The 27,237-nt window shown below is 42.4% G+C and overlaps 1 protein-coding gene across 1 annotated transcript in view; it reads right to left on the bottom strand.

The window, feature by feature from the left end:
• LOC143416814 (protein NLRC3-like) overlaps positions 1-26,829 on the bottom strand; it is a 233,180-nt gene extending 206,351 nt beyond the window's left edge. Inside the window, exons 1-6 of the mRNA XM_076882437.1 lie at positions 26,781-26,829; positions 23,856-23,991; positions 22,321-22,434; positions 20,119-20,220; positions 18,572-18,648; positions 16,628-18,455 (exon numbers count right to left, since the gene is read on the bottom strand). Coding sequence (XP_076738552.1) covers positions 16,628-18,455; positions 18,572-18,648; positions 20,119-20,220; positions 22,321-22,434; positions 23,856-23,965 — 2,231 coding nt within the window. The 5' untranslated portion in view covers positions 23,966-23,991; positions 26,781-26,829. The remainder of the gene's footprint in view (positions 1-16,627; positions 18,456-18,571; positions 18,649-20,118; positions 20,221-22,320; positions 22,435-23,855; positions 23,992-26,780) is intronic.
• Positions 26,830-27,237: the final 408 nt, after the last annotated feature.

Below are 27,237 nucleotides of genomic sequence, written 5' to 3'. Positions count from 1 at the left end.
GCCAAGTGCAAGAAGGAAGGAGAACGATTGTGAGGACGAGTTTCTGGTGTTGGGGCTATTCAAAGCCTTACAAACCTCTTCTACTGTGACAGGTGTGAAGGAAAAGGTATCAGTAAGCAGGAACTACGAGCAGAGTTGTGTGCAAGAGGTTTACCATCAGATACTGTGCTGAACAAAGAGCAAGAAGCAACAAAGTGTTTGTTAAAGCAACATTTCAGTTTTGTCTGACACAGGAGTGGAGTCGATATTTAAGTGAGGAGGAAGCTCTGAGGAGTCACAGCTGGCAGAGACACTTTATAGTTTGCCAAAACCTCCTACGGTCGTTTGGACTGTCAGTCGTTAAAGTAAAAAATAGTTACATCTTGATGATGGAGGCAGTAATCCGATTACACAGCTAATGAAAACGTAGCCAATCAGCATCAGAGCCAGACTTCCTGCCCAGGCCTGGTTTCTCTCATGTAGGAGATCGGCCGGTACTGAACCAAACCAGGCCTGTCCCGACCTTTCACCCTGACCTGGCAAAAAGGGGCGTGTCTGTCCACAAAGTAGACACAACTCTCCTGTAAATGTTCCCAAACTGACATTGTCAGCCTGTTTAATACGACCCCAGTTCAAACTGATGCGGGCTCGGAGCGTGAGATTTTAGTGTTTCTCACAGCACCAACTATGCAGTGATCACTCAGGTCGTTGGCAAAAACTGCAGATGTGGAAAACTTACGCAGCATATTAGTTAAAAAAGGTCAATAAGAGCAGATTTATCTGGGTGTTTAGGATCAAGGCGTGTGAGGCTTTAAATAATTTGAGTCAGTTTTAACAACAAGCAGCGTGCCTTAAAATCATCAGACACAGAAGAAAGCCAGTCCCAATGAAAATCATCCATCTGAAAGACGTCATTAAAATGCAGCTCAGATAAAAGTTGAACCAGAGACGGTGATGTGCTGGGGGAAGCAGGTGGAGGCTGATAGCAGCCAACAACAGTCTGATTTCCAAACAGATCAATAGTTAAGGCCAAGATTTCAAATGGCTGAGGTGCAGATGGAGAGAACAAGACTTGAGCAGCAAGACAGAGCTTCACATAAACTTCCAGACCTCTGCCTTTTCTGGGACAGTCTGAGTGCTAAATGTTAAATCCATCAGTTGCTACGTTTTTATCCAGTAAAGATTTGGAAAGTCTCAGAAACAACAACGATACCAGCACCGCTTGAACAGGCCCAGATTCCAATCATATCCATGTTAGGAAGCATACGACGTGATGCACGTGTAACCCAGACAGTTTTTAACATCTGCTGGTGTTTCATATTCAGCCAGAGGTCCAGGGTTAGGTTGGATACCAGACAATAATAAAAGCATCGTTATTAGACTCTAGAGCTCGTTTATAGCTGACACCACATGTAGAGTTTAAGTTCACACAGAGACGATGACATTTTTCTAAAACCAGCAAACAATAAACAAGAAATGTAACAAGAGTTTCAGAAGAAGCTGTTTTACAGAGAAATGATTCCCTGAAGACAAAATTATTATCATCTTTATTTCTCCAGGTGAAAATTTAATTGAGATTAAAAATGTTGTTTTCAAGAGAGACCTGGCATCATGGCAGCAAGAGTCAGAAATACATCATAATTCAAACAAATACAAAATAGGAAAAACATCCTACATAAACTTCATAAAGTTTCATTAACAGACTTTGAACAATGGACTTCAAACTTCCCCCCAAAACAACAGAAACACATTTGAAGATAATGAATGACATTTATCCCTCTAAAGAAGGACTTAGACTACGATTTAATATGAATGAGAACATGTTCATAAATGGATGCAACCAAAGATTTCATCAATCCCTGATTCAGAGACAACAGAACATTTGGTTTGATTTCACAAGATAAGAATGACGACTGAGTTGGAAGATTGTTTTATGTTTAGTCAAATCTTTCATACATAAAGTCGGATTACAAAATCATCCCCTAAGTTTGTTGTTTTATTCAAGGAATTGAAATTATAGAGAAAATCTGTGAAATGACTTAAAGAAAACAAACCACAAAAACTCTATGATGCTCTAAACCCCCTGGTTTAGGTCGGCAACCTTTCTGATGATGAGTGCATCTAACATTTCCTCAGAAGTCAATGTGCCATATGATTGCATTAGCAATAAATTACACACTATATAGAACCACTTCATAGGATTATATTTGTGCGCAGATGTTTGCAGCTATCAGCGAATATTTATCAGCTACTTTGAAACAAAGAAAGACTTTTTATCCATAACAGCAAATGAACTGTACAACATAAAATACAAATGCTATTTATGGTCTCCTCACAACAATGATAAGAAAAATAAACTGGGCCAATATGTCATGTTTCTTAATACAGAGACACACATGTTAATGTGATCTCTGGTCTCCTCTGAGTGGGAGTTATTATAACTGACTGTAAAAAGTCAGCACAAGGAAAATAAACTCCACCTAAACTTGGTTTATATCTGACCCAGACAGACTGCAGGTCATAACTTCTTACCTGAAGTTCAGTTCACCTGACACTCGGACCGGCGGCCGCCTCGGGTCTCTGCTCCTCCTGCCTCCCCTTTCCCTCATCCACCTGCTGCCTCTGTGGAAGCTCCGCCAAAGCCACCACCAAACAACTGACTTATTTTTACACATCGACCAGCATCCGGCCAATCCGCCATCTTTCATTGTTTATACCGTTACAAAAAAATAAAAAAACATCATCAGCCCATTAAAAACGAAAAATCACCATAAGTATGTCCGATGGCCAGTCCAGCTATGGTCGTGCCATCAGTTAACCCTTCACGTGGCAGCTGTGACACGCGTGCCCAGGGTTGCCGACCCCTGCTCTAAAGCATCTGATTTGGATTCCTGAGATCAAATTTATTTTCCTTTGTGTTTGTTTTCTTCCCATTTGTGGCTTTAATGTAGTGTTACATCCTGTTTGTTTGCTTCCCTCTGTATACATGTCCAGATTCACTGTTATGTTTCTATTCTTACATTGCTGTGTGATCACTGTTCCCTCTGCTGACTGATGTGACCTTTTGTATCTCACACTGATACTTGTCATATTTGTATCTGCGCCTAAAAGATAAAAAGTTTTCCATGCTAAAACACAGCTCCACCTCCTGCAGTTCTCCCTCTGAACCACTAGATGTCTCTGTTATCTAAATGAAGACGTGCAGCACAGCAACCACAGCAGCGCTCAGATCACACGTGTCCTGTTATTATGTATAAAAGCATGAAACAGGTGAGACAGGTGGGATCAATATTAATGTTGTGGAAATATATGAAAAAGCAACAGAAGAGTGAAAACATTTCCTGTTTCTAGAAAGATCTTTCAGCTCACAGCTGCTCACAGACTGTATTTACAAGTGACAAACTGCAACTCTACAGTACATCTACAGTATATATCAAATATATTCTGTATTCAAATCTATTGAGTGATGTTTGAAAGTCTTTCCAGGTGAGTTTGATCCAGGAGGGTCTGAAGCCAGAGTCAGACAGAGACTGTGCAGAGACTGTAGAAGGACAGAGCAGCAGCAGAGCAGTCCAGATACACTGATGATCCTCTGTCAGATCCAGAGGGACACACAGGGATGATGCTGGACTCTACATTGTGTCTGACAGTGGAGCTGTTCTCAGAGCAGTTCACTCTGCAGCACTGACAGTCATCTGCACTTCTTCTCATTCCTCTGTCAGTCACTGCTGGATGAAGCTCTCCTCTCCACCTCCCAGTAACATGGCCCAGTCAGAGCGTCTCTACACACAAGCTGCTGCTGCTTCAACCTCTCTGGATCATCAGGACACAGCTCCTCCTCTCTCAGCACACACACCGTCCTGTTTACCATCATCAGCTCCACCTGCAGAGAGAAGAAGGAAGAGCAGAGGAGATAAACGAGTGTTTCCAGAGACTCTTCATCAGCTGTCAGTCAGTGATGCAGCACATCCAGTATAAAGAGCAGCAGGGACTTCAGTGCTGGGACTGTACTAGGACTCATTGTTGCTTCACTTTTTCTAATCTTTGGATTTTTATTGAAGTTGATGAAAATGTTTTTCCCTCCTAGTTTGAGTTTGGACTTTCATTCATTAGAAGAACCTTGGTGTGTCCACTCTGAGCTCTGTAGGAACCCCAACAACAAGCCCAACAATCCAGATGGACGGTTCCAGCTGTTAACTGGAGGAATTCCATCCAAACATCTGCTCTCACTAAATTCTTCCTCACCTACAGACTGTGTTCTTCACTGCTTTAAACTTGGAAACGAATGCAGTCATTGGTCTGCGTGCTGCTTTGTTCAGAGAGCTGATTGGCTGTTGACAGTGTTTGATCAGAGCGATTCAGCCGTTACCATGGTGACCATAAAGGTCAGAAACAGGAAGTGTTTGTGTCCAATCCTGAAGCCTGTCACCATTCTCCTCTCACAGCTTCACTGAGAAGCTGCAGCTTTACAGGAAACACTGGATCTTTGTTTCATACTGACTGTGTTTAGTACAATACTGCTGACAGCACCACCCACTCACTCCATCACTCTACTGACCCCAGAGTCTCCAGTCTGTAGTCTGGACTCTGCTGAAGATCAGACAGCTGCTTCACTTCTGGATCCTTCAGGTTGTTTCCGTACAGGTGCAGCTCTCTCAGATGGGAGGGGTTGGACTTCAGTGCTGCTGCCAGATAATCACAGCTGATCTTTGACAAACCACAGTCCCACAATCTGTATAAAGAATGAAAGATGTAAGTTTATTAGACAAAGTGTGAGCTTGAAATCATTCAGTGTTTCATCATCTGTTCAGAGCTGAAGAAGGTTCAGAATGTAGAAGTTTAGAAAATGGAAACTCCAAACAGCTGAAGCCAACAGGAAGCAGCTTCAAACAGGAAACTGTGCAGAGTTTCAGACTATATGTCCTGATGCAGCCAGTTGGATTTTGGAGATTTGAATCTCTGTTCTGTGACTAAGTCCTTGAATCATTTCTTCCAGTTGGTCCAACAAGACAGACTAAGTGTTGGACATGTGTTGTGGCTCCATTAGGGGAGCTTCTAAATGTGATGTGATGGCCCCTCTGGGTCTGTCAGGTCACAGGACTGAAGAGAGCTCAAACTGGGCACACAGTTGTTCCAGTCTGGACCAAAGACTCTATACTGGGACTGAGGGACTGCTTTGACTCCACCCACTGGGACTTTTTAAAGGCTCATGTTCTCATTTAGATCATCGATTTCTACTTACATTTCTTTCTGGGAAAAATGGGGATTACTTTGGAAACAGGAAGTATTTTCCCCAATAAGCAGCCCTGGATTAGTAAATCACTCCAACATGTTCTCAGGCAGAAGAAGCTGTCTTGTTATGAGGGAGAGAAGAAAAAGATTGAGGCACAGAAACTTGTTGAAAGAGAGATAAAGCAGCTAAAATCAGGTGTAAAAGTAAAGCAGAGAATGAGCTGAATAAAGGACACTCAAAGCTGGCTTGGAAAGGAATGAAGTCCATGGTGGGGATGCAGAACAAGGAGCAAAGATGAATGTGATGCTGAATCAGCAGAAGACTTGGACTCATTGGATTCCAGCTTTGATATCATTGATTTCAATGAAGAGCTTTGTGATTGTAGCAAAGGGCTGGTAGCTCTGAGAGTCCCACTGATGAGGTGTTTGTGTGGAAATCTCTTAGTGGGACCAAAGAGAGAAAAAGCCCTGGTCCTGATGCTGTGGGAGGGAAATGATTGAAGTGTGCTGTGAGGAACTGACTGGGAGATTTTCACACATTTTCCAGTCCTCCTTGGAACAACAGGAAGTTCCCAGCACATGGAAACAAAGGTTAAGTGTCCTATGGCACTCAGTGATGATGGTGCTGTGGCCCCACCACCTCCACCTCTTTGTAAAGGAACTAACTGTAATCTGAAGCTTCAAATGGGACTAAGACTTCCTCCACTAGGTGGCAGTGTCTGATGAGAAAGTGTTAGTGGAGCTGGCCTGGAGTCAGAAACAGGAAGATGCAGGATTTGGGCTGAAATGGGGAAAAGTGGTTCGCACTAGTGCCTTAAAGCAAGAAGGTTGTAGGTTGAAGCTTGTTGGCCTTTCTGTGGAGGTTGGATGTTCTCCCACAGTCCAATGAAATGCTGCTTAGGTTCATTGGTGCTTCTAAATTGGCTGTAGGTGTGGATGTGAGAGAGTGCTTCTCTGTCTCTCTCTGTTGGCCCTGTGATGGACTGCTCACCTGTGCAGGTGGACCACGCCTCTTGCCCTATGACAGCTAGGGCACAGGCTGCAGCCCTGTGAGCCTAAGCTGAATAAACAGTTAGCAAAAATGATCCATAGATGGCCTGAAATCCCCCAGTTAGCAGTTTGGTAGATAGCTATGACATGCTAATCCCATCCAGCAGCTGTATTCTACCTGTAAGCTGATCCCTGCTGAGCCAAAGCACTTTTTCATATACAAATTACAACCTTTAATAGAAACCTATTGGTCAGCATCTTATTAGCCTGCTGTTAGCTTCATTCCACAGAAAACTGAGAGAAACTAACAGAGTTGATAAAGAATAAAGAGAAATGTGCTGATTTAAAGCCTTTGAAGTGCTTCAGATGATCTCTGTCCACTTCTGTCCACTCATTCATTCATGTAAGCTTTCTAATGCAGCTTTGATCTTCACAGTCTGCTTCATGAAACTCATTCTAACCCTGAATGTCAGAGTGTTCCTCCTTCTCTTTCCCATCATTCATGCTGGCAGTGGAGGAGATTTGGATGTTGGACTGTGTTTTGGATGATGTGTGTATGTTTGTGTTGGACTGCTGTCTGTAAAGCAAACGCACATTTTGCTTTGGATTTCAGTGTCAGACAGACTTTAAGGTGGAATGAAGAGTTGGAGAGTTTCACAGTGAATTATCCAGTGGAGGATTTTTCTTCTTCTTTGAAGGTTTGAAATGTGAACATTGTTCTGCTGCAGTCAATGGACTAAACCAGAGAAGAAGAAAACAGACTTTACCATGAAGATCCTCAGTGTGGATCAGTATAATATCAGCCTGATGTCTGCAGTTTAGTGTCAGCACAACTTTCACATCATATTCATCTCAACACAACTAAAACATGCTGACTGACCTCAGAGTTTCAAGTCCACATCCTGGACTCTCCAGGAAACCACACAGATGCTTCACTCCTGAATCCTGCAGGTTGTCGTTGTATCTCAGGTGCAGCTGTCTCAGATGGGAGGGGTTGGACTTCAGTGCTGCTGCCAGATAATCACAGCTGATCTCTGACAAACCACAGCGACTCAATCTGTATAAAGAATCAAAGATGTAAGTTTATTAGACAAAGTGTGAGCTTGAAATCATTCAGTGTTTCATCATCTGTTCAGAGCTGAAGAAGGTTCAGAATGTAGAAGTTTAGAAAATGGAAACTCCAAACAGCTGACAGAGTTCATACGCCTTTGTCAGGGTCAAATTCAAGCAAGACCATGTGAAAATTAAAACACATCATCCTAGGTGAACTTAAACACCTTTGTTCCCCTTTTGTTAAGACATAGAAAAGTACACCACACAAAAATACTGCAAAAGGAAACGGTCGCCTTATATACATAGTGTATAAACTCAAAATGCACATTTCACTTCAAATTAAGATTAAGGCTTTGAACAGATCACATAGTTCAGTTCAACATATAAGACTTTAAGAATGCACAAGCATCTACTTAAAATCTATTTAATTTATCATCCATGATATTATTTTGTACAATTCCAATGTATTTTGTTCATCTCCCTTAAATAAACAGGCAGTCTTAAAGTATGAAATATTCATATACAAACACATATAAATGTGTGTACTGTCTCAGTGGCTGATAGTACCCCACAGGCCTCAGTGTGAGCTTGAAGACATTTATAATGTTTAAGTAGTTTAATGTGCAGGTGCTGACGATAAACACATTTTGAATGAAAGCCGGGGAACTTTGGTAGCACAGAAACAAGTGGCTATTCTTTGTGACTATATGGATCACTCACAATACCATTATTTCACACAAAGGCACCAAATTAATACTCAAAAAAGCTGCAGCAATACACACAAATATAAACAGTACTTGGTGACAACTTTGCTTTTAGCCTTTAACCCTTCTTGACTACTTTTGATGTGGCCTCTATATTTTACCTTTAAAAACAGTTTATCTTGCCAATCTGTTATTTTCTCATTTTGACCAACTGTATCAGCACAATTTATCTAAATTCAGACAAAATTTAAAATACAAGTAGAAAGTGATATTTTGACTGTAAAAACCACACACATGTTTAACGAATCATCTTCATAACTTGAAATGCAAAGAGAGATTGTACATTTTTAAAAATACGCACACGTTTTGCAAACAACAAAGTTATATGGTACTATTTACCAAAAAATGCAGCCAAGGCTCAGACGTTTTTCATATAATCATTTCAAACTATTTACAGAACAATCAGGTGTCAAACAATAGTTTGTGTCACTCTAACACATATGAGAACAGCACAGGGATAAACCTGCAGGTCTGACAGCAGGTGTGTCACTCAGCGTTTACACTGCAATCTGCCTTTGTTGGCTTTAAGGCAGCAACTGTGACGATCACTAGTAGAACTGACACACAAAACAAAACAACAGCTACACACTAAATACACAAGACAACAAACTAACTTGAGACCAAACACGGTAAACGTCACAAATCTCTCACGTATCAAAACTCTCTCTCTCTTTCGCTCACTCGCTCTCTCTTGCCGGTCACTCCTAAAACTTCCCCCTTTTGCTAAACAACCAAATGTCATGTTTCCATATCATTTTTGATTGGTCGACATGGTACATTTTCCCACCTATAGGGCTTTGGAGCGTGATGTCACGGGAGATGGGTCATGCCCCCTTCCGCCATGACAGTAGGCCAGCCAAAGGATACCATTTCAGCTATGGATCGTACGTGTTGTGTTGTCGGTTGCAACGTTAGATCACACGATCGTGAAGGCAAGAAGCTGGATAATGGGCTCTCTTTTCATCGTTTTCCATCCTGGAGGCAACGTGAGGGATCCCATGTATCCGATATTACTAAACAAAGACGTCAGGCTTGGATTGCAGCGGTGAGACGAGGGGATATCGAGTTCTCTGCAATCCCCAGCTTTTTGTTGGTTTGCTCACGGCATTTTCTTTCCGGTGAGTTCTAAATTAATTCATATCACTCTTGAAAGGCTTTTAGTGTGATTTTCAACGTGCTGAGGTCATAGATAATGAGATAAAACATGCTAATGTGTGATGCTGCAGAACCACATCATGTCGACTGAGTAGCTTATGATTTGGCATTATTGCAGGCAAACCAGCATATGAAATGGATGTAACAAATCCAGACTGGGCACCAACACTGCACATGGGGCATGACGACATACCTGTATCAGACTCGGACCGGCACTCAAGGCGTACGCAACGGAAGCGAAAAAGAGCACCCATCGGAGGTAAACAACCCCCCCCCCCTCTAAAAACATACTAAATTGCTATCACTGTACACTAATCCGCACATAACTTCCAGATGAATCACACACCTGTCATTGGAATATTGGTATACATTTACCTTATGTCTAATTTTATCTTACAGGCTTTCGTTATGCAGCTGCAGAGTCTGAAGGTGTGCCCCGTGCAGAAGTGATTGATGAAGATCTGACAGAAGACCAACAGCAAAATCACAATGTCATGGAGGCAGTGGACAGCAGTTGTGTTGGACAAGTGGAGGTTGAGGTACCAGCTGCAAATGTGGATATACTGAAGAAATGTAAACCTTTTAAAATGATGACAGATTACAAACTCTCAGCTGTGTCTGTAATCAAACCTCTGTAACTTTGCTTCACTTCAGCAGCATCAGCTCATGTTCACATGTTGATTCATGGTTTGCTTCAGTTTTTGATGGACTGCAGAATATTTTGAAGGTTATCTGCTATAAAAAGCCAGAACAGGAAAATCTGCTTCATGTGTTTCTGTTTGATCCTCAGTGACTTTGACACAAAGGCCTCTGCTGTGATGATCACACCTCTGATCAAGTCTCACAGTGTCAGCTTTGTTTTTATACATATGGATATGTGCTGATAAATGATCAGAGTTATAATATTTCCCACTGTCTGCTGTGTGCCGTGACCTTTGACCTGCTAAAGACAGTCAGCTGTGGATTATTCATTGTTGTGTCTGATACTTAGAACTGTGAGGAAGAACACTACACAGTTAATCAGGGTCCCCTCTCTCTGAATCAGGAAAGGTGGGCAGGCCGCGTGTGGGCCGCGGGCCATACGTTGAGTCTCACTGTTTGAAATGTGAACATTGTTCTGCTGCAGTCAATGGACTAAACCAGAGAAGAAGAAAACAGACTTTACCATGAAGATCCTCAGTGTGGATCAGTATAATATCAGCCTGATGTCTGCAGTTTAGTGTCAGCACAACTTTCACATCATATTCATCTCAGCACAACTAAAACATGCTGACTGACCCCAGAGTTTCAAGTCCACATCCTGGACTCTCCAGGAAACCACACAGATGCTTCACTCCTGAATCCTGCAGCTTGTTGTTGTTGGTCGAAAACCAGGAGTAGTCATTACTCAGGTCCAGCTCTCTCAGATGGGAGGGGTTGGACTTCAGTGCTGCTGCCAGATAATCACAGCTGATCTTTGACAAACCACAGCTCCTCAATCTGTATAAAGAATGAAAGATGTAAGTTTATTAGACAAAGTGTGAGCTTGAAATCATTCAGTGTTTCATCATCTGTTCAGAGCTGAAGAAGGTTCAGAATGTAGAAGTTTAGAAAATGGAAACTCCAAACAGCTGAAGCCAACAGGAAGCAGCTTCAAACAGGAAACTGTGCAGAGTTTCAGACTATATGTCCTGATGCAGCCAGTTGGATTTTGGAGATTTGAATCTCTGTTCTGTGACTAAGTCCTTGAATCATTTCTTCCAGTTGGTCCAACAAGACAGACTAAGTGTTGGACATGTGTTGTGGCTCCATTAGGGGAGCTTCTAAATGTGATGTGATGGCCCCTCTGGGTCTGTCAGGTCACAGCACTGAAGAGAGCTCAAACTGAGCACACAGTTGTTCCAGTCTGGACCAAAGACTCTATACTGGGACTGAGGGACTGCTTTGACTGCACCCACTGGGACTTTTTAAAGGCTCATGTTCTCACTTAGATCATCGATTTCTACTTACATTTCTTTCTGGGAAAAATGGGGATTACTTTGGAAACAGGAAGTATTTTCCCCAATAAGCAGCCCTGGATTAGTAAATCACTCCAACATGTTCTCAGGCAGAAGAAGCTGTCTTGTTATGAGGGAGAGAAGAAAAAGATTGAGGCACAGAAACTTGTTGAAAGAGAGATAAAGCAGCTAAAATCAGGTGTAAAAGTAAAGCAGAGGATGAGCTGAATAAAGGACACTCAAGGCTGGCTTGGAAAGGAATGAAGTCCATGGTGGGGATGCAGAACAAGGAGCAAAGATGAATGTGATGCTGAATCAGCAGAAGACTTGGACTCATTTGATTCCAGCTTTGATATCATTGATTTCAATGAAGAGCTTTGTGATTGTAGCAAAGGGCTGGTAGCTCTGAGAGTCCCACTGATGAGGTGTTTGTGTGGAAATCTCTTAGTGGGACCAAAGAGAGAAAAAGCCCTGGTCCTGATGCTGTGGGAGGGAAATGATTGAAGTGTGCTGTGAGGAACTGACTGGGAGATCTTCACACATTTTCCAGTCCTCCTTGGAACAACAGGAAGTTCCCAGCATATGGAAACAAAGGTTAAGTGTCCTATGGCACTCAGTGATGATGGTGCTGTGGCCCCACCACCTCCACCTCTTTGTAAAGGAACTAACTGTCATCTGAAGCTTCAAATGGAACTAAGACTTCCTCCACTAGGTGGCAGTGTCTGATGAGAAAGTGTTAGTGGAGCTGGCCTGGAGTCAGAAACAGGAAGATGCAGGATTTGGGCTGAAATGGGGAAAAGTGGTTCGCACTAGTGCCTTAAAGCAAGAAGGTTGTAGGTTGAAGCTTGTTGGCCTTTCTGTGGAGGTTGGATGTTCTCCCACAGTCCAATGAAATGCTGCTTAGGTTCATTGGTGCTTCTAAATTGGCTGTAGGTGTGGATGTGAGAGAGTGCTTCTCTGTCTCTCTCTGTTGGCCCTGTGATGGACTGCTCACCTGTGCAGGTGGACCACGCCTCTTGCCCTATGACAGCTAGGGCACAGGCTGCAGCCCTGTGAGCCTAAGCTGAATAAACAGTTAGCAAAAATGATCCATAGATGGCCTGAAATCCCCCAGTTAGCAGTTTGGTAGATAGCTATGACATGCTAATCCCATCCAGCAGCTGTATTCTACCTGTAAGCTGATCCCTGCTGAGCCAAAGCACTTTTTCATATACAAATTACAACCTTTAATAGAAACCTATTGGTCAGCATCTTATTAGCCTGCTGTTAGCTTCATTCCACAGAAAACTGAGAGAAACTAACAGAGTTGATAAAGAATAAAGAGAAATGTGCTGATTTAAAGCCTTTGAAGTGCTTCAGATGATCTCTGTCCACTTCTGTCCACTCATTCATTCATGTAAGCTTTCTAATGCAGCTTTGATCTTCACAGTCTGCTTCATGAAACTCATTCTAACCCTGAATGTCAGAGTGTTCCTCCTTCTCTTTCCCATCATTCATGCTGGCAGTGGAGGAGATTTGGATGCTGGACTGTGTTTTGGATGATGTGTGTATGTTTGTGTTGGACTGCTGTCTGTAAAGCAAACGCACATTTTGCTTTGGATTTCAGTGTCAGACAGACTTTAAGGTGGAATGAAGAGTTGGAGAGTTTCACAGTGAATTATCCAGTGGAGGATTTTTCTTCTTCTTTGAAGGTTTGAAATGTGAACATTGTTCTGCTGCAGTCAATGGACTAAACCAGAGAAGAAGAAAACAGACTTTACCATGAAGATCCTCAGTGTGGATCAGTATAATATCAGCCTGATGTCTGCAGTTTAGTGTCAGCACAACTTTCACATCATATTCATCTCAGCACAACTAAAACATGCTGACTGACCTCAGAGTTTCAAGTCCACATCCTGGACTCTCCAGGAAACCACACAGATGCTTCACTCCTGAATCCTGCAGCTTGTTGTTCCAGCTCAGGTCCAGCTGTCTCAGATGGGAGGGGTTGGACTTCAGTGCTGCTGCCAGATAATCACAGCTGATCTCTGACAAACCACAGAGACTCAATCTGTATAAAGAATGAAAGATGTAAGTTTATTAGACAAAGTGTGAGCTTGAAATCATTCAGTGTTTCATCATCTGTTCAGAGCTGAAGAAGGTTCAGAATGTAGAAGTTTAGAAAATGGAAACTCCAAACAGCTGAAGCCAACAGGAAGCAGCTTCAAACAAACACAACAAGAGAAAAAACTCTGAATGTTTCACATTAAAGTCGTACATTTATCATAAAAACAGGACAAAGACTTGAAAAAGTCGTGTTTTTTCCTTCCAGGAACCACAAGGCTTCACTTTTAAAGGTGAAGTGTGAAAGAAATGGACATATTTGAAGTCCAACACCTTTTTCCAGTCACATTATTAAAGCAGACAAACTACAAGCTCATTTTCATTCCAACAAGTCATCTTCTGACCTGGACTAACAACACTGGTCTCTATGTGCAGCTGGCTGTGAGACCAGTGCTCAGGGAGCGTCTACAAAGTGCAACACTGAAAGAACATCACACACTCATTTGCTTCCATCATCCAACCTGAAGAGGAAACAGAGACGCCTCCCCTTCAAAGTAAAAGCTGCTCCTTTTGGACACAGTATCAAAGAAAGTCTACAGTATAACATAGAAAAGACAGAACAAAGTTTTGGTTGTTTTTAAATTGTGCAGAAATGAAACTACACTAAGCTCAATTATGTGACAGACATTTCATCCCATGTCAGTTTGGCCTCATCCTGGGCCGGATTATCCAGCACACACTCTGACCACAGGCCCAGGGGCCACGCACAGCTGGGCTCCATCCAAGAGACAGCAAACAAACCAACACAATAATAAAAAGCACCATGTGATCTTCTTACATCTTCAAGACAAACATAGTAAAAACATGAGCATATTTGTTTCCTGATAAAATGATGTGACAGGTAGAACAGAGTAAAGTGGTGGTGTTACAGCCTTTCTCCCCTCTGCTGCCGAGGCTGTTAGTCTCTCCCAAACTCAGCTACAGGACTTCCAAATGAATGAAAGCAGCAGAAGTGGCTTTACAAATGAAAGAGGAAGAGGAGAAGAAGAGGAGAGGGAGGCCACCCTGACCATCACTCCAGCTGAAAACATCACACTTCCATTAAAGTTGGTGAGGAAATGTTGAGCAGGATGAGCTGCTGGCTAATCTGGAGGCTGTAGCAGCAGCTCACAGTCACAGTGGGTTTCCACTCATGAAAAAGCTCTGGCTGCTTCATTTCTCATCTCATATCAGAGACTTTAAAGCTTCACTGAAGCTGTACTGTGATGCTTCCATATTCCAGTGAGGCCTCCATAATGATTTCAGCTGTTCTGTACACACACTGTGTGCCCTGTATGGCTCAAAGTCTCTGCAGCCTGTTTTTATCTGCTATCATCAGATCTTCATCATCCTCATTCACATCCCTCACACACTCTACAGCCTCATCAGCACTGACTTCATCTTCACTGACTGATGGAGCACAACATGAACCTGTGGAGGCTGAAACACTGTCCTGTCAAACATCTCCCCGTCACCACTCCACTTCTGTCAGCCTTTAAATGAACCCTGCTCAAGTCTGTCACTTCTGTTTGGAGCCAAAAGGAAAAACTGTTGTTCAGTCGTTTGGAAAGACAACATTTCTGAAAGCACTCAAACTTCTTCACATTTGTCTTCAGACACATCCTGAACATTTAGGAACTAAAGAAAGTTTCAAACATCAAAGACCTGAAATATAGAAAAACAACAACAGCCGCAGTCAGTGAACTCACCTCAGAGTCTCCAGTCGACAGTTTGGACTCTCCAGTCCAGCACACAGAAGCTTCACACCTGGATCCTGGAGGCCATCATTTCTACTCATGTCCAGCTCTGTCAGATGGGAGGGGTTGGACTTCAGAGCTGAGGCCACAACTTCACAGTGAGACTCTGAGAGTCCACACTGAGTCAGTCTGTGATGATAGAAAATATAAAATGTGTTATTATAAAAGCAGAAAATCTGCATTATAAACACAGACTGAATGTATATGAAGACAAAACAGAGTGAGGTCATAATCTGATGAATCTGCTCTTCACATCTGTGCTTCAGCTCCTCTTACTGTGTTTGACATGACACAACGATTGAGTCTCTCTCAGACCTGCAGACTTTTAATGAGAATCTTTGTTTGGCTTTAATCTGCAGATGAAGGAGGAAGATGGTGTCACATTTAGGCTTCCATAATGTCCACAGTCTGTCACTGAGATCTGATCCAGAGTCAGAGTGAAGACACACATTTGGACTGTTTCCTGTTTTGACTCCAGAACATTTTGAATGAGTTCAGCTCAGTGAAGAGTTCCAGCTGGAAAGATGATCTCTGTTTGCTACCTGCTGTCAGGTACGACTGTTCACGTCCACACGCAGGAAAAACCTGCTGACTGTTACCAAACGTAGCAGAAAGCTCATCACTGGACAATAATGATGAATGAACTCAGAGCTGCTGATATCAGATCTGATTTCAGGGGAACTAAACACAGAAATGATTGGCTCATTTTAGCTTTCTGAGCCATTATCTGCTGGTGTGTCGCTAGTTGGCAGAAAATGATTTGTATTCCTGTTCAGGGCTTCAGTGTTTATGAGTCCAGATCCAGGTGACAGCAAGTCAAAATGATGTTACCTGTCTGTGTCCAGCAGCAGCCTGTATTCACTTTGAATATTGTTATAACCTGACATGGATCAGTTTGTCTTTGATTGGTTTGTAAATGTCACTGTTTCCATTGGACCTGAGTGACGTACAAAGACAGAGAGGGAGAGAAAGGAGAGAGAGGATGGAGACAGCAAAGAGAGAGCAAACACAAACAGGTGAGAGTGGACAGGTGACCAAGGTCAGCAACCAATCAGAGAGCTTCTGTTTGAGCCACAGTCACTGATGATGACTGCACATAACCAAGCAGTGTGTTACTCTGATATCAAATATGGATCCTGCTCTTATAATAATGATCATCAGATGATATTATTGTGTTATTTTGTAGCTGAATACAATGTTTGTGTGATTATCAGTGAAAGAAGCAGTGAGGAGGATGGAGAGAGAGAGAGGACAGAGGGTGAAGTTAGAAACACTAAAAGGATTTTTCATGGATTTCATGGATGATTTGAGTGATTTCCAGCAGGACACTTAAACATGTCAGTGGACGTCCTAAAGAACATATTCACTGATATGAAACGTGTCATTGAACAGGATTAATATCAGTGGAAACATGGTGGAAACAGCTGTGACTGCATGGATGTGACACACTTCAAATCTGTTCTCCACTCTTGGATTTGGGATCCATGGAGCTGCTGCTGAGTCTGTACAATAAAGGAATGGTGTGGAAGGTTGCAGCGTACGGACACAAACACTTTGTGGTTACAATCTGATTTTATTTTCAACATTAAACTACTAACCTACACTGATCAATGATGTTAATGATCACATCTGGACTCACCGAGCCTTTCTGCAGTTCCTCACAGCTGGAATCAGTCTCTGTCGTCCCCAGTCTGATGTTTTGTACTTCTGCAGGTCCAACTCATCCAGAACCTCCTCTGACATCTGCAGCATGAAGGCCAGAGCTGAGCACTGGATCTCAGAGAGTTTCTTCTTTGATCTGTTCTCTGACTTCAGGAACTCTTGGATCTCCTGAAATAATGAGAGGTGGTTCATCTCCATCAGACAGTGGAAGATGTTGATGCTTCTGTCAGGAGAGATTTTATCACTGTTCATCTTCTTCAGGTTGTTGATGACTCTCTGGATGGTTCCTGGACTGATCTCTGTCTGACCCAGCAGACCTACTAAGAGTCTCTGGTTGGACTCCAGACAGAGGCCATGAAGGAAGCGAACAAACAGGTCCAGGTGGCCATTTTTACTCTGGAGGGATTTCTCCATGGCTCTGCTCAGAAATACATCAAGTGATTGGAGATCTTTGTTATCAAAAAAACTGAAAATCATCTTGGTGAAAGATTCTGATTTTAGAAACATCTTCAGCACCTTTGTCTTCCTGTTGGTGTGACATTGGAACATGTAGACAGCAGCCAGAAACTCCTGAATGCTCAGATGAACAAAGCAGTAGACTGGTTTCTGGAAGATCACACACTCTCTTTTGAAGATCTCTGTACAAACTCCTGAGTACACCGAGGCCTCTGTCACATCCAGACCACACTGCTCCAGGTCTTCTTGGTAGAACATGATGTTTCCTTTCTCCAGATGTTCAAACGCCAGCCTCCCCAGCTTCAGAAGAACTTTCCTATCAGCCTTCGTCAGCTCCTGTGGACTCGTCTCACGTCCCTCATGGTACTTGTTCTTCTTCCTCTTTGTCTGAACCAGCAGGAAGTGTGAGTACATGTCAGTCAGGGTCTTGGGCAGCTCTCCTCTCTGCTCTGTAGTCAACATGTGCTCCAGAACTGTAGCAGTGATCCAGCAGAAGACTGGGATACTACACATGATGTGGAGGCTCCTGGATGTCTTCATGTGGGAGATGATTCTGCTGGACAGCTCTTCATCACTGAATCTCCTCCTGAAGTACTCCTCCTTCTGGGCGTCAGTGAAGCCTCGTACTTCTGTTAGCCTGTCAACACATGTAGGAGGGATCTGATTGGCTGCTGCGGGTCGGGAAGTTATCCAGACGAGAGCCGAGGGAAGCAGAGTCCCCTGGATGAGGTTTGTCAGCAGCTGGCTGACTGATGACTTCTGTGTGACATCAGACAGCAGCTTCCTGTTGGTGAAATCCAATGAAAGTCTGCTTTCATCCAGGCCGTCAAAGATGAACAAAAGCTGAGAGACAGCCAGCTTCTCTGCTGTGACCTTCTGTAATGTTGGATGGAAAACATGGAGCAGCTCCAGAAGACTGTACTGCTCATCTCTGATCAGGTTCAGCTCCCTGAATGAAAGCAGAACCACCACACTGACATGTTGGTTCTCCAAGCCCTCTGCCCAGTCCAGAGTGAACTTCTGCACTGAGAAGGTTTTTCCAACACCAGCCACGCCGTTGGTCAGAACCACTCTGACGGGTCTCTGTTGGTCAGGTAAGGCTTTAAAGATGTCCTGGCACCTGATTGGAGCATCATGGAGGGCGTCCATCTTGGAAGCTGTCTCCAGCTGCCTCACCTCATGTTGGGTATGAACCTCTTCACTCTGTCCCTCTGTGATGTAGAGCTCAGTGTAGATGGTGTTGAGGAGGGTTCTACTTCCTGTTTCATCACTTCCTTCAGTCACACGTTCACATCTCCTCCTCAGACTGATCTTATGTTCATCTAAAACCTCCTGCAGACCAACATCTGCTGAAAGAAAGAAAAACAATGAGACTAAAGAGAAAGAAAACTCTTCAATGTCTGAACAACACAAGAAGTCCAGTTTTCAGAAATGAGTCCATCAGCAGACAGATGTTCAGTCTTACTTTGTACACAGCTGCTCTGACTGGCTGTCTGCAGTCCAGCTCTGCTTCTGGATCTTTCTCCACACTGTGCAGAAGCTCTGATGGTGACACAGAAAAGTCAAAGTGGAGATACTTCTGTCCACCTTTGATTAGACTCATTATAAAAAGGAAAACAAAGTTTGAACACAGTCATGTTTCCAGTTCACTGACTTACATTTATTCCATGGACACTCACTCTAACCTGAAGCACAGCTACAACCCAGCATTGTTGAGGCCTCATCTCCTCCTTTCCTGACTGTAGAGGTTAAATATGCAACAACCAACAAATAAAAGAATTTGGTTCATTTCCAAGAAATTCACACGGTGACCAAGTAAAGTAACCGTAGTAAAGGAGACAACATCCCGTTGATGGTGGGATTATTTGAAAGATTTGCTTTAGTCACGTCACCAAATGCAGTTGAACCACCCGTGGATCCATGTTTGACCATTCTACCACTCTGAGCTCTGCTTTTGAATCATTTTATTATTATCATCATTCATTGATTCATTCTTTGGAGGGGGGCTATTTCCTAATGCCGCCCTAATAAGCTGATGTTCAAGGGGAAATATAACAGAAACTCTTTCAGTGTTATTCATTAATAAATTAACAGATAAACTGTGAAGAAGAAAAAACTGAGATTTAAAGGAGAGAGTGAGAAACTTGATCATCCATCCTCATAATACATGTTTATCAGTATCTGCTGTGACCATACTGCAGTAATAACTACAAGTCTACATTTCTGTGACTGTTGATCAATCACAGCAGGAATCTGAGCTCATCTCTGCACACAGAGCAGCTTCAGCTCTGGGATAAACTGCTCGCTTCACGTCCTTCTCAGCTCACAGACACTCATCCTGATATTTTCCTTTAACATTTGATGGTATAATTCATCTGAGTTTACACTTTATCTGCATGAATACAGAAAAACAGACCCAAACACCAGAAACCATCAGTTTCACCATGTAGAATATATTGTTGTTTCCTTGCTTTTAATTCAGAGAAAAACTCTGATTTGGATTTTCTCTGTTCTCTTTGCCACAGCCCATCCCAGCAGCAGCTGAAGCAGCTGACTGTCACAACACTGAATAACACTTTAGGAGGAATTTCAGAGGTCAGTAAAGCTCCAGTTTCAACATCAGTTAATTAATCATAGTTCATCATAAATGTTAACCTGGCTGGCACACATGTTAATGTTAGCCATTTAAATATTAGCAGTTAGCTGAGGCCACAAGAAGAAGAGGCCCTAGAAGAACAATGGATGATAAGATTAGATTTTCAAGACTAGGCAGAGACGTGTTTTCCTTACCTAACCTAACCTACAGTTATGTTTCCTTATTTCTGCTGTTTGCATGTTCACAGCTGAAATAAAGCTGCCTCTTTGACTTCATCCTGTTGTGTTTGGGTCCAATTCTGCCTGCCACACAGCGCTACAGGACAAAGTCTAAGATTTTTATCTTTTTAATGAATCTTTGGTCATATTTATCCAGGAAAACACAAACATGTAAAGGAGTCATCACAGGTCTCTGACCTCGTTGGTCCAGGTTCAGCACTGAAGTCTGGGGGTTGATGTTTGGACCAGTCACTCCTCACAGACGGACAGCTGGATCCTGCAGACTGTGACCTCTGACCTCTGCAGACACAAACATGTTTTATTCAATGATCAATTCTCTGATGAAGTGATTGAAGCAGCTGTGATCACACAGACTGCAGATAATGCAGCTGTTTCCTGTCAGTAACAGTCCTCTTAGATTAGAGTTCAGCTTTTTACAGGAAAACAAATGTCCCTGAATGCAACAGTGAGACACAGTCTGCCTGTGTGGCTGTGATAGCTGCCGTTAGGAGCGCTCATGTGTTTGCAGTTAGACGAGGAGATGTTACCATCATGGACACGTTAACAAATCCTGCAGCATCACGTGGCACAAACACTTTGTGTTCCTGTAATCTGCAAGCAACAGGAAGTTCATTAATAAAGGCGGGATGGAGACGCGACTGTGATGGTTCTCCTTCATCCAGCTGTTACACACATCTGGGCTCACACGACGAGCCTTTGTCTAATACAGCAGCTGCTCTCTGAACACTTTTCTGAAGAGGAGCTGCACAAACCTTTGTTTGCTTTCTAGAGCAGCGTATCAAAGTCAAACTACCCACTGCTAGCAGCTGTTTCTATCATAGTTTAGGATCCAGATGTGTGAGGTCTAGATTTACACCTCTGATTAAAATACATAGTTAAAAACAGCCAATTGAGTCCAAATGTGTCTTAAACCTGATAAACTGACAGTTACAGCTGAGCCTGTGTGTCCTTGGAGACACTGCTCTGCTACAGAGATGCATTTTAGAAACCAGGAAACATTAAAATCATTTAAATCAGAGAGTTCTTGTTACTAACAGCTCACCTCTCTGCAGCAGAGACTTTAAAATCAATGATAAAATCTTACGCCTAAATTAACTTTACTGTTAACGAGTTTTCATGTTTCTGTAATCCACCAGTGTGCTCATGCTTTTTTAAGTGAAAACATATTTTTAATGATCAAATATAATTATGTTTGTTATTTGTGGAGTTTAAATGTCCTTGACAGAGACAGATGATGATCATTATCCTGCACTGTGCTCTCAGGTTTGGTCGAGCTAGCACAAAGAATAGCTATGTTGAACTTCCTCCTGGGATCCACACTAAGAAGTGAGTCCAACATTAGCAGGGTCTCTTTCCTTTATCTGGATTCACTTTAGCATTCACAGTCACGTGAAGCTTGTTAGTAACTCGATAAGTCAACCCAGGGTTTCAGCTGAGCGCTCACATGAAACACATGGTGTTGGCAGCATCTGATCAATCATATTCATGGAGACGTGTACCAGCAACAGAGCAGCTGAGTTTGTAGAAGGAAGTCAAACTAAACCACAGGAACAATATGAGGAGATTACACACATAATAAAATACTAGCAGTAACACAGCTGCTGCAGACAAATCAGTCGTGTGATCGTGTGTGAGAGGAGAAGGACTGTAAAGGAGTTTGGTGTTAAAAGCTCTGTATGAATGTGGGAGACTTTGAAGGGCTTTAAAAAGGCCAATATAAAATAAAAGGCAGCAAAATTGCTGAGTGTGAAAGTCACCAGACTTATCAGAGCTCTGTGATTAAGACCTGTAAGAACACCTATTTGTACTTGTTGGCATTATATCAAACACACACATATATTAAGCCTTTGTTTGAACTCTGGTTGAATTTGTTACTTTCAGACTGTGAAACATCACAGAGGCTGCAGCTGCAGATCTTTTATTCACCTGGAAATTTACTTTAAATGTTAGATGGAAAATGTATTGCTCAGTTTAACCAAAGTAAGAACAAGAATCCATAAACCTTCATAAAGACAAACATCTCCCAGAACATTGAGCTGCTGAAGTGTCACTGAAGGGAAAAACTATTTGTCCTCCTCCATCCAGCAACACCTGAAACACCTGAGTGGAAGCTCCTCCCTACACTGTGTTTGAAGCAAAGCACAAAGGAGACACCTGCTGGAGCAGCTGGAGTCCTACAGACACTCAGCCTCTTCACTACACAAACACCTCCTACAACATCCACTCTTTCCACTCTGATTGCTGTGTTAGTGGAAACACTCCAACACACACCGCTTCACACACCAACATAGAAATGTGTGAAAAAGAGCTGAGCTGATATTAAACATGAGGATTTATTCAGAAATACAGAGTCAGGAACAACATCTAGACACACATTACCTCTCAGCAGCAGAAGAACATCCTTTAAAGTTTATATCAATATCCTTCGAGTCGTTGCTCTTTAAGGAAACACAGCTGGGTTCAGGTCCAGGAGATTCTGGCCTCTTATTGATCCTAAAAGAAAAACAATTGTCGCGTATTCAGAATATTGAGGATGAGAACAAAACAACGAAGGTCCAGAAGAATTAGGTCAAACGATGATTTTAATGAACACATGCGTAGGGAGATGAACACCGTTACACAATCAGCGTCGATCTCCGCCCAAAAGCACACAAGCAGTTGCTTTTATAACATCAGGATATTATTACGCCCCCTCTTGCGTCAGAACAGATACTTGCATGAGTTAAAAACACAAATGTTCTGTTGACAACTTTTGACACAGTTTGAAAAGAACATCGTCTCCACGCCAGGTGCTTCCTGTAGCTCGTCTTGCTTTCACTTATCCCTGGAACATCAGACGCACGTCCTGCAGCAAACTATCACTTATGCAGGCACAAAATGCAGTTACAAGCAAAATATGTCTGAACTCTTACCTAGAATATAAGTCTAGGATGTCTGGATGTCTCGACCTCAGTTGCACTCTGTCTCACCTCTCGCCTACTAAAGCTCACACCCAGACTCTCATATGTGTAACAATTTAACTGAAACTATATGTGTAATATATTGAATAAATGCTTTAATCAAATGCCACTACTCAAAGCTCAATAAAAAGGATATAAACGAATAAAAGATAATAATGAATACTTGTATCATGTGTGTTTTGTAAGCGTGTAGGCAATCCTTCCATACCTCTAAGTCACTTTGCACAATAGATCGGCATCGCGACATCGCGCCAGACGAAGCTTCTGACCATCAATTATCAGACTGAGCTTAAACTCTTTAAAAGCACAAACTGCAAGATGTGTATAAAAATAGTTATAACTGCACCTGGAATAAAGGTTAATATGGGATTATGATAACACCTGTAAAACAAGTTTTAACGTAATACCAACAGCATCAATAAATGCTTTGATGAAATGATGATTAATGCAATGGTAATGATAATGGTTATGACAGTAACAGTAACATATCTCCCTGATCTCCACACAATAAATGTAACAGCTTCATGAGATAGGAAGGAAAAAAAGGAAATGTTAAATTAAAGACATGATGAACAATCTGAAACTCGTAAAAATAATGTACTTACTCTTTGTCACATAACAGTCTTTTGTTAAAGTTTTCAATAATACCCTTTGACATGTTGCTCTTTAAAACACACTTTTACTCCCTGACCTTTGACCCAGTGTGACATGTTGACTCACTACCTCAGACAGCTTAAAATAGTCTTTTTGTTTTTTGGTGCTGCCTAAAAGAACCGTAAATATCTGTCCTATATACAGTTATGTTCATATATTTTTGTGCTACATCAGGAAACTCAAAAACATAGTTTGTAACATTTTAATCCTTATTTTTAAAACTGTTTTTGTCATTTTTCTTCTCCCATTGCATCAAAAATCATTATTTACACTGAATAAATGAGTCAGCAGCTCTCTTACATTGTTGCTGCAGGTTCATTACTGAACCTTAGAGGTATGTCTTTGGACCAGTCACTCCTCACAGACAAACAGCTGGATGCTGCAGATCCTGCTCCATCCTCTTCCTCCATCTTCTTGATGTCAGGGTGGAGTTAGTCTGAGAGGCAAACACACACACTCAGAGGTGCTGTTGTACTGGAAGCATCACACTGACGGGTTTCTAAAGTTCTCATTGATCATTTCATGGAGTTTCTGTGGTAAACAGTGTCCTGTGACGTATGTGTTATGGTGAGGGTCATGAGGGCTAACCAGCCCCACTCCTTACTCCTCATATTTCAGCCTGAAGCACAATAACAGCCTAAACCTAACCAGGGCCCTATTTCAGGAAGCCGGTTTAGAAAACTCAGAGTGAAAAACGATACTCAGGGTTGAGTAACCCCGAACTGTCCAACTCAGAATATTCGGTTTCAGAAAGGCTGATAACAAGTAGTTCAGTCAACGCGGAGTTGCTTTAACCCCAAGTTAAGCGCGCGCACGAGGATACATAAAGCCCTGATTAGTGGAGCACAGATTAAGCGAGTCACCATGGAGACGGAGGGAAAGAAGGCGCGGTCAATGTATTTTACAGCGCTTGAGGCCGAAATTCTGATGGCAGCATATGCCGATAACATGCAAATTTTGCAGAAAAAAAGTAACACAGCCTCAGCTGCAAAAGAAAGGGAGCATGCATGGCAAAACATAGCCGACAGAGTCAATGCGTGAGTGTTAATATAAACATTGATCTAGGGATTTCCACCCATTTAACATGTTATTTATTATATTTCATTTGTTATTTTATACATTTTATTTTGTGATGTGATGTGAGCGCAGGTGCAACCCAACAGGCCCCAAACGTTCCTGGCAGCAAGTAAAAATGAAATATAAAAATATAGTCCAAACAGGTAAGGTGTAATTGTATTATGAGCCATAGTGCTTGGTCTGTTTGTCCCATGTAAATCAATTGCAGTTAGAGGCTACATTAATTTTCTTTCTGTAAGCACTTATTGAAATCATCTGAGCACATTACAAGTACATATTTGCTTACTCTGTATGCTCAAATGTGACCCGTTATGGCCACTAGAAAAAGAGCGGAGGCCCGAAAAACAGGTGGGGGTCCTCCACCACCACCACTCACAGAGCCTGGCCACTTGGCTTCCACATTTGTGATAATGTTGGCAGCATCACATATGATCGTCACAGTGCAGAGAACACAAATTAGCATCCATTACTATAATGAAATAATTTGTTAGTTTGAAATGCTACAGGGAACTATGTACCTGTACATTAATGCTGTGGAAAGACTTCCTGTTCAAATCAAATCAAATCAAATCAAATCACTTTTTATTGTCACATCACATGTGCAGGCACACTGGCACAGCACATGCGAGTGAAATTCTTGTGTGCGAGCCCCACAAGCAACTATGTTCACATAGTCTCCTTCATTTACTGAAGGAACAATGATTGGAATGTGAGTGCCATCTATACAGCCAATCACGCCTGGGAACCGTGAAAATAAATGTAAAATTTAAGTAGTTCAAGTATCACCACATCATGAATTAAGTTTTGTTCATCCTGCTACCTGCAATTTTGTGGCATCCCTCTTTGATAAATCTTGTGGGTCTATGACCGGGGAACACCACAGACGAGTGCAGGAGACGTTTCAGTGCAACTGTAACATTCCTGACTGCCCGACAGACGGTAGCCTTGGAAACGTGCTGAGCGTCACCAATATTATGCAGAAAGCTCCCGTTTGCAAAAAACCGAAGTGCAATACAAATAATATGTACAGAACTGAGAGCATGTCCGCGATGTGTCCTATGAGCAATATTAGGCCTGAGGATGTTATTCAAATAAATTATAGATTGTGCTGAAAAACGGTAACGTTCACACAGGAAATCATCAGGAAAGGATAAAATGTCCAAACGCGCTCTGATCACTCTCTCCCGGCGGAGAGCTCTGCAGAGAATTTGGGCTTCAACATCTACTGCAGGGGTGCCCAATCCCAGTCCTCGAGAGCTACCGTCCTGCAGCTTTTAGATGCATCCTTGTTCCCACACACCTGAATCAAATGAATGGCTTGTTATCAGGCCTTTGCCAAACATGATGGCATGCTGAAGAGATCAAACCATTTGATTCAGCTGTGTTGGAGTAGGGATGCATCTAAAAGCTGCAGGACGGTAGCTCTCGAGGACCGGGATTGGGCACCCCTGATCTACTGGCTCTTCAAGGAAGGGGCACGCCATGTCTGACACTTCCTACAGTCAGGTTTCCAACACAGAGGCGGAGAAAGTCAGGGTTAGTTGAAGTAAACCTGCTAGGGGGCAGGTTAGCTTCACGGAGTGTGTCGTCATAGTGACTCACTCAGGATTAATCTAAACTCGCTTTGTGAAACCGAAAACCCAGAGTTTTCGTTAACTCAGGGTATACTTACTCAGAGTTTGCACTAAACCGGCTTCCTGAAACAGGGCCCTGAACCCTGAACAAACCCACCTGTTCTCTGATTGGATTGTTAAATTTGTGATTGACATGACATTGGCCAATCAGATGAAAGGCAGAAAAATAGGGACGTACTTGTAACTTGAAACTTGAGTGCAGAGTTTCACACGTATTGCTTGGCTAAGTCCACACACAAATTATTTTTACACCTACAAATCCTGGTTTACAAGTACAAAATATTTATGACCACAATTTGAGCCCATACAGCCACAGACTGACGGAGGCAGGAGAAGCTGCCTACAGACATCAGTCAGTGGATCCACAGTAACATCGAGTTCAGCTGCTGATCATCAACTTTTTCTGTCTCGTTCCCAGACTCTGATCTCACATAAAACGAAGCAGATTTATGCTGAAACTAAGCTGCACACAGCTGATGTCAGCCAGGAAAACAGTACAGACTGCTAACGTTACCTTAACATGGAGACGATCAACTGCGCCACAACATTCACGAAAGCGAAAGTAAAAGCGACGGAAGGAAACGCCCAGAGAGGCGTTTGAGGGACGGTCAGAGTCAGGAACCTCAGAAACGCATCAGGCTGGAGTTTAATTCTGTTTCCATCTTTAGAAACATCTGGAAATAGTTATAAAAACGCTGCGTAATAAAGAAAAATAGTGTAGATTAGTTTGAGTTGTGTTTAGCTGAGCTGTGTCTTTAATCTGAAGTTCATTTTGTGGAGGAGCAGCAAGACTTTCAGTGTTACTCTCAGAGAAAGCCTCCCAAATGTCTGTTGTCTTAATAGTGGAATTATCTGGAAAATGAACCAGTTCTTATGAGCTGTTTTTCAATATGAGCAGTCACAGCATTTTATACAGCGTGCTTCATTCACACAAGCACTTCTTTTTCTAACAATGACACTATGATGGATGC

This window comes from Maylandia zebra, linkage group LG3 (genome assembly GCF_041146795.1).
Source record: "Maylandia zebra isolate NMK-2024a linkage group LG3, Mzebra_GT3a, whole genome shotgun sequence".
NCBI lineage: Eukaryota > Metazoa > Chordata > Actinopteri > Cichliformes > Cichlidae > Maylandia > Maylandia zebra.
The sequence above is the reverse complement of the archived record's forward strand: the minus strand, read 5'-3'. Positions and strand labels throughout refer to the sequence as shown.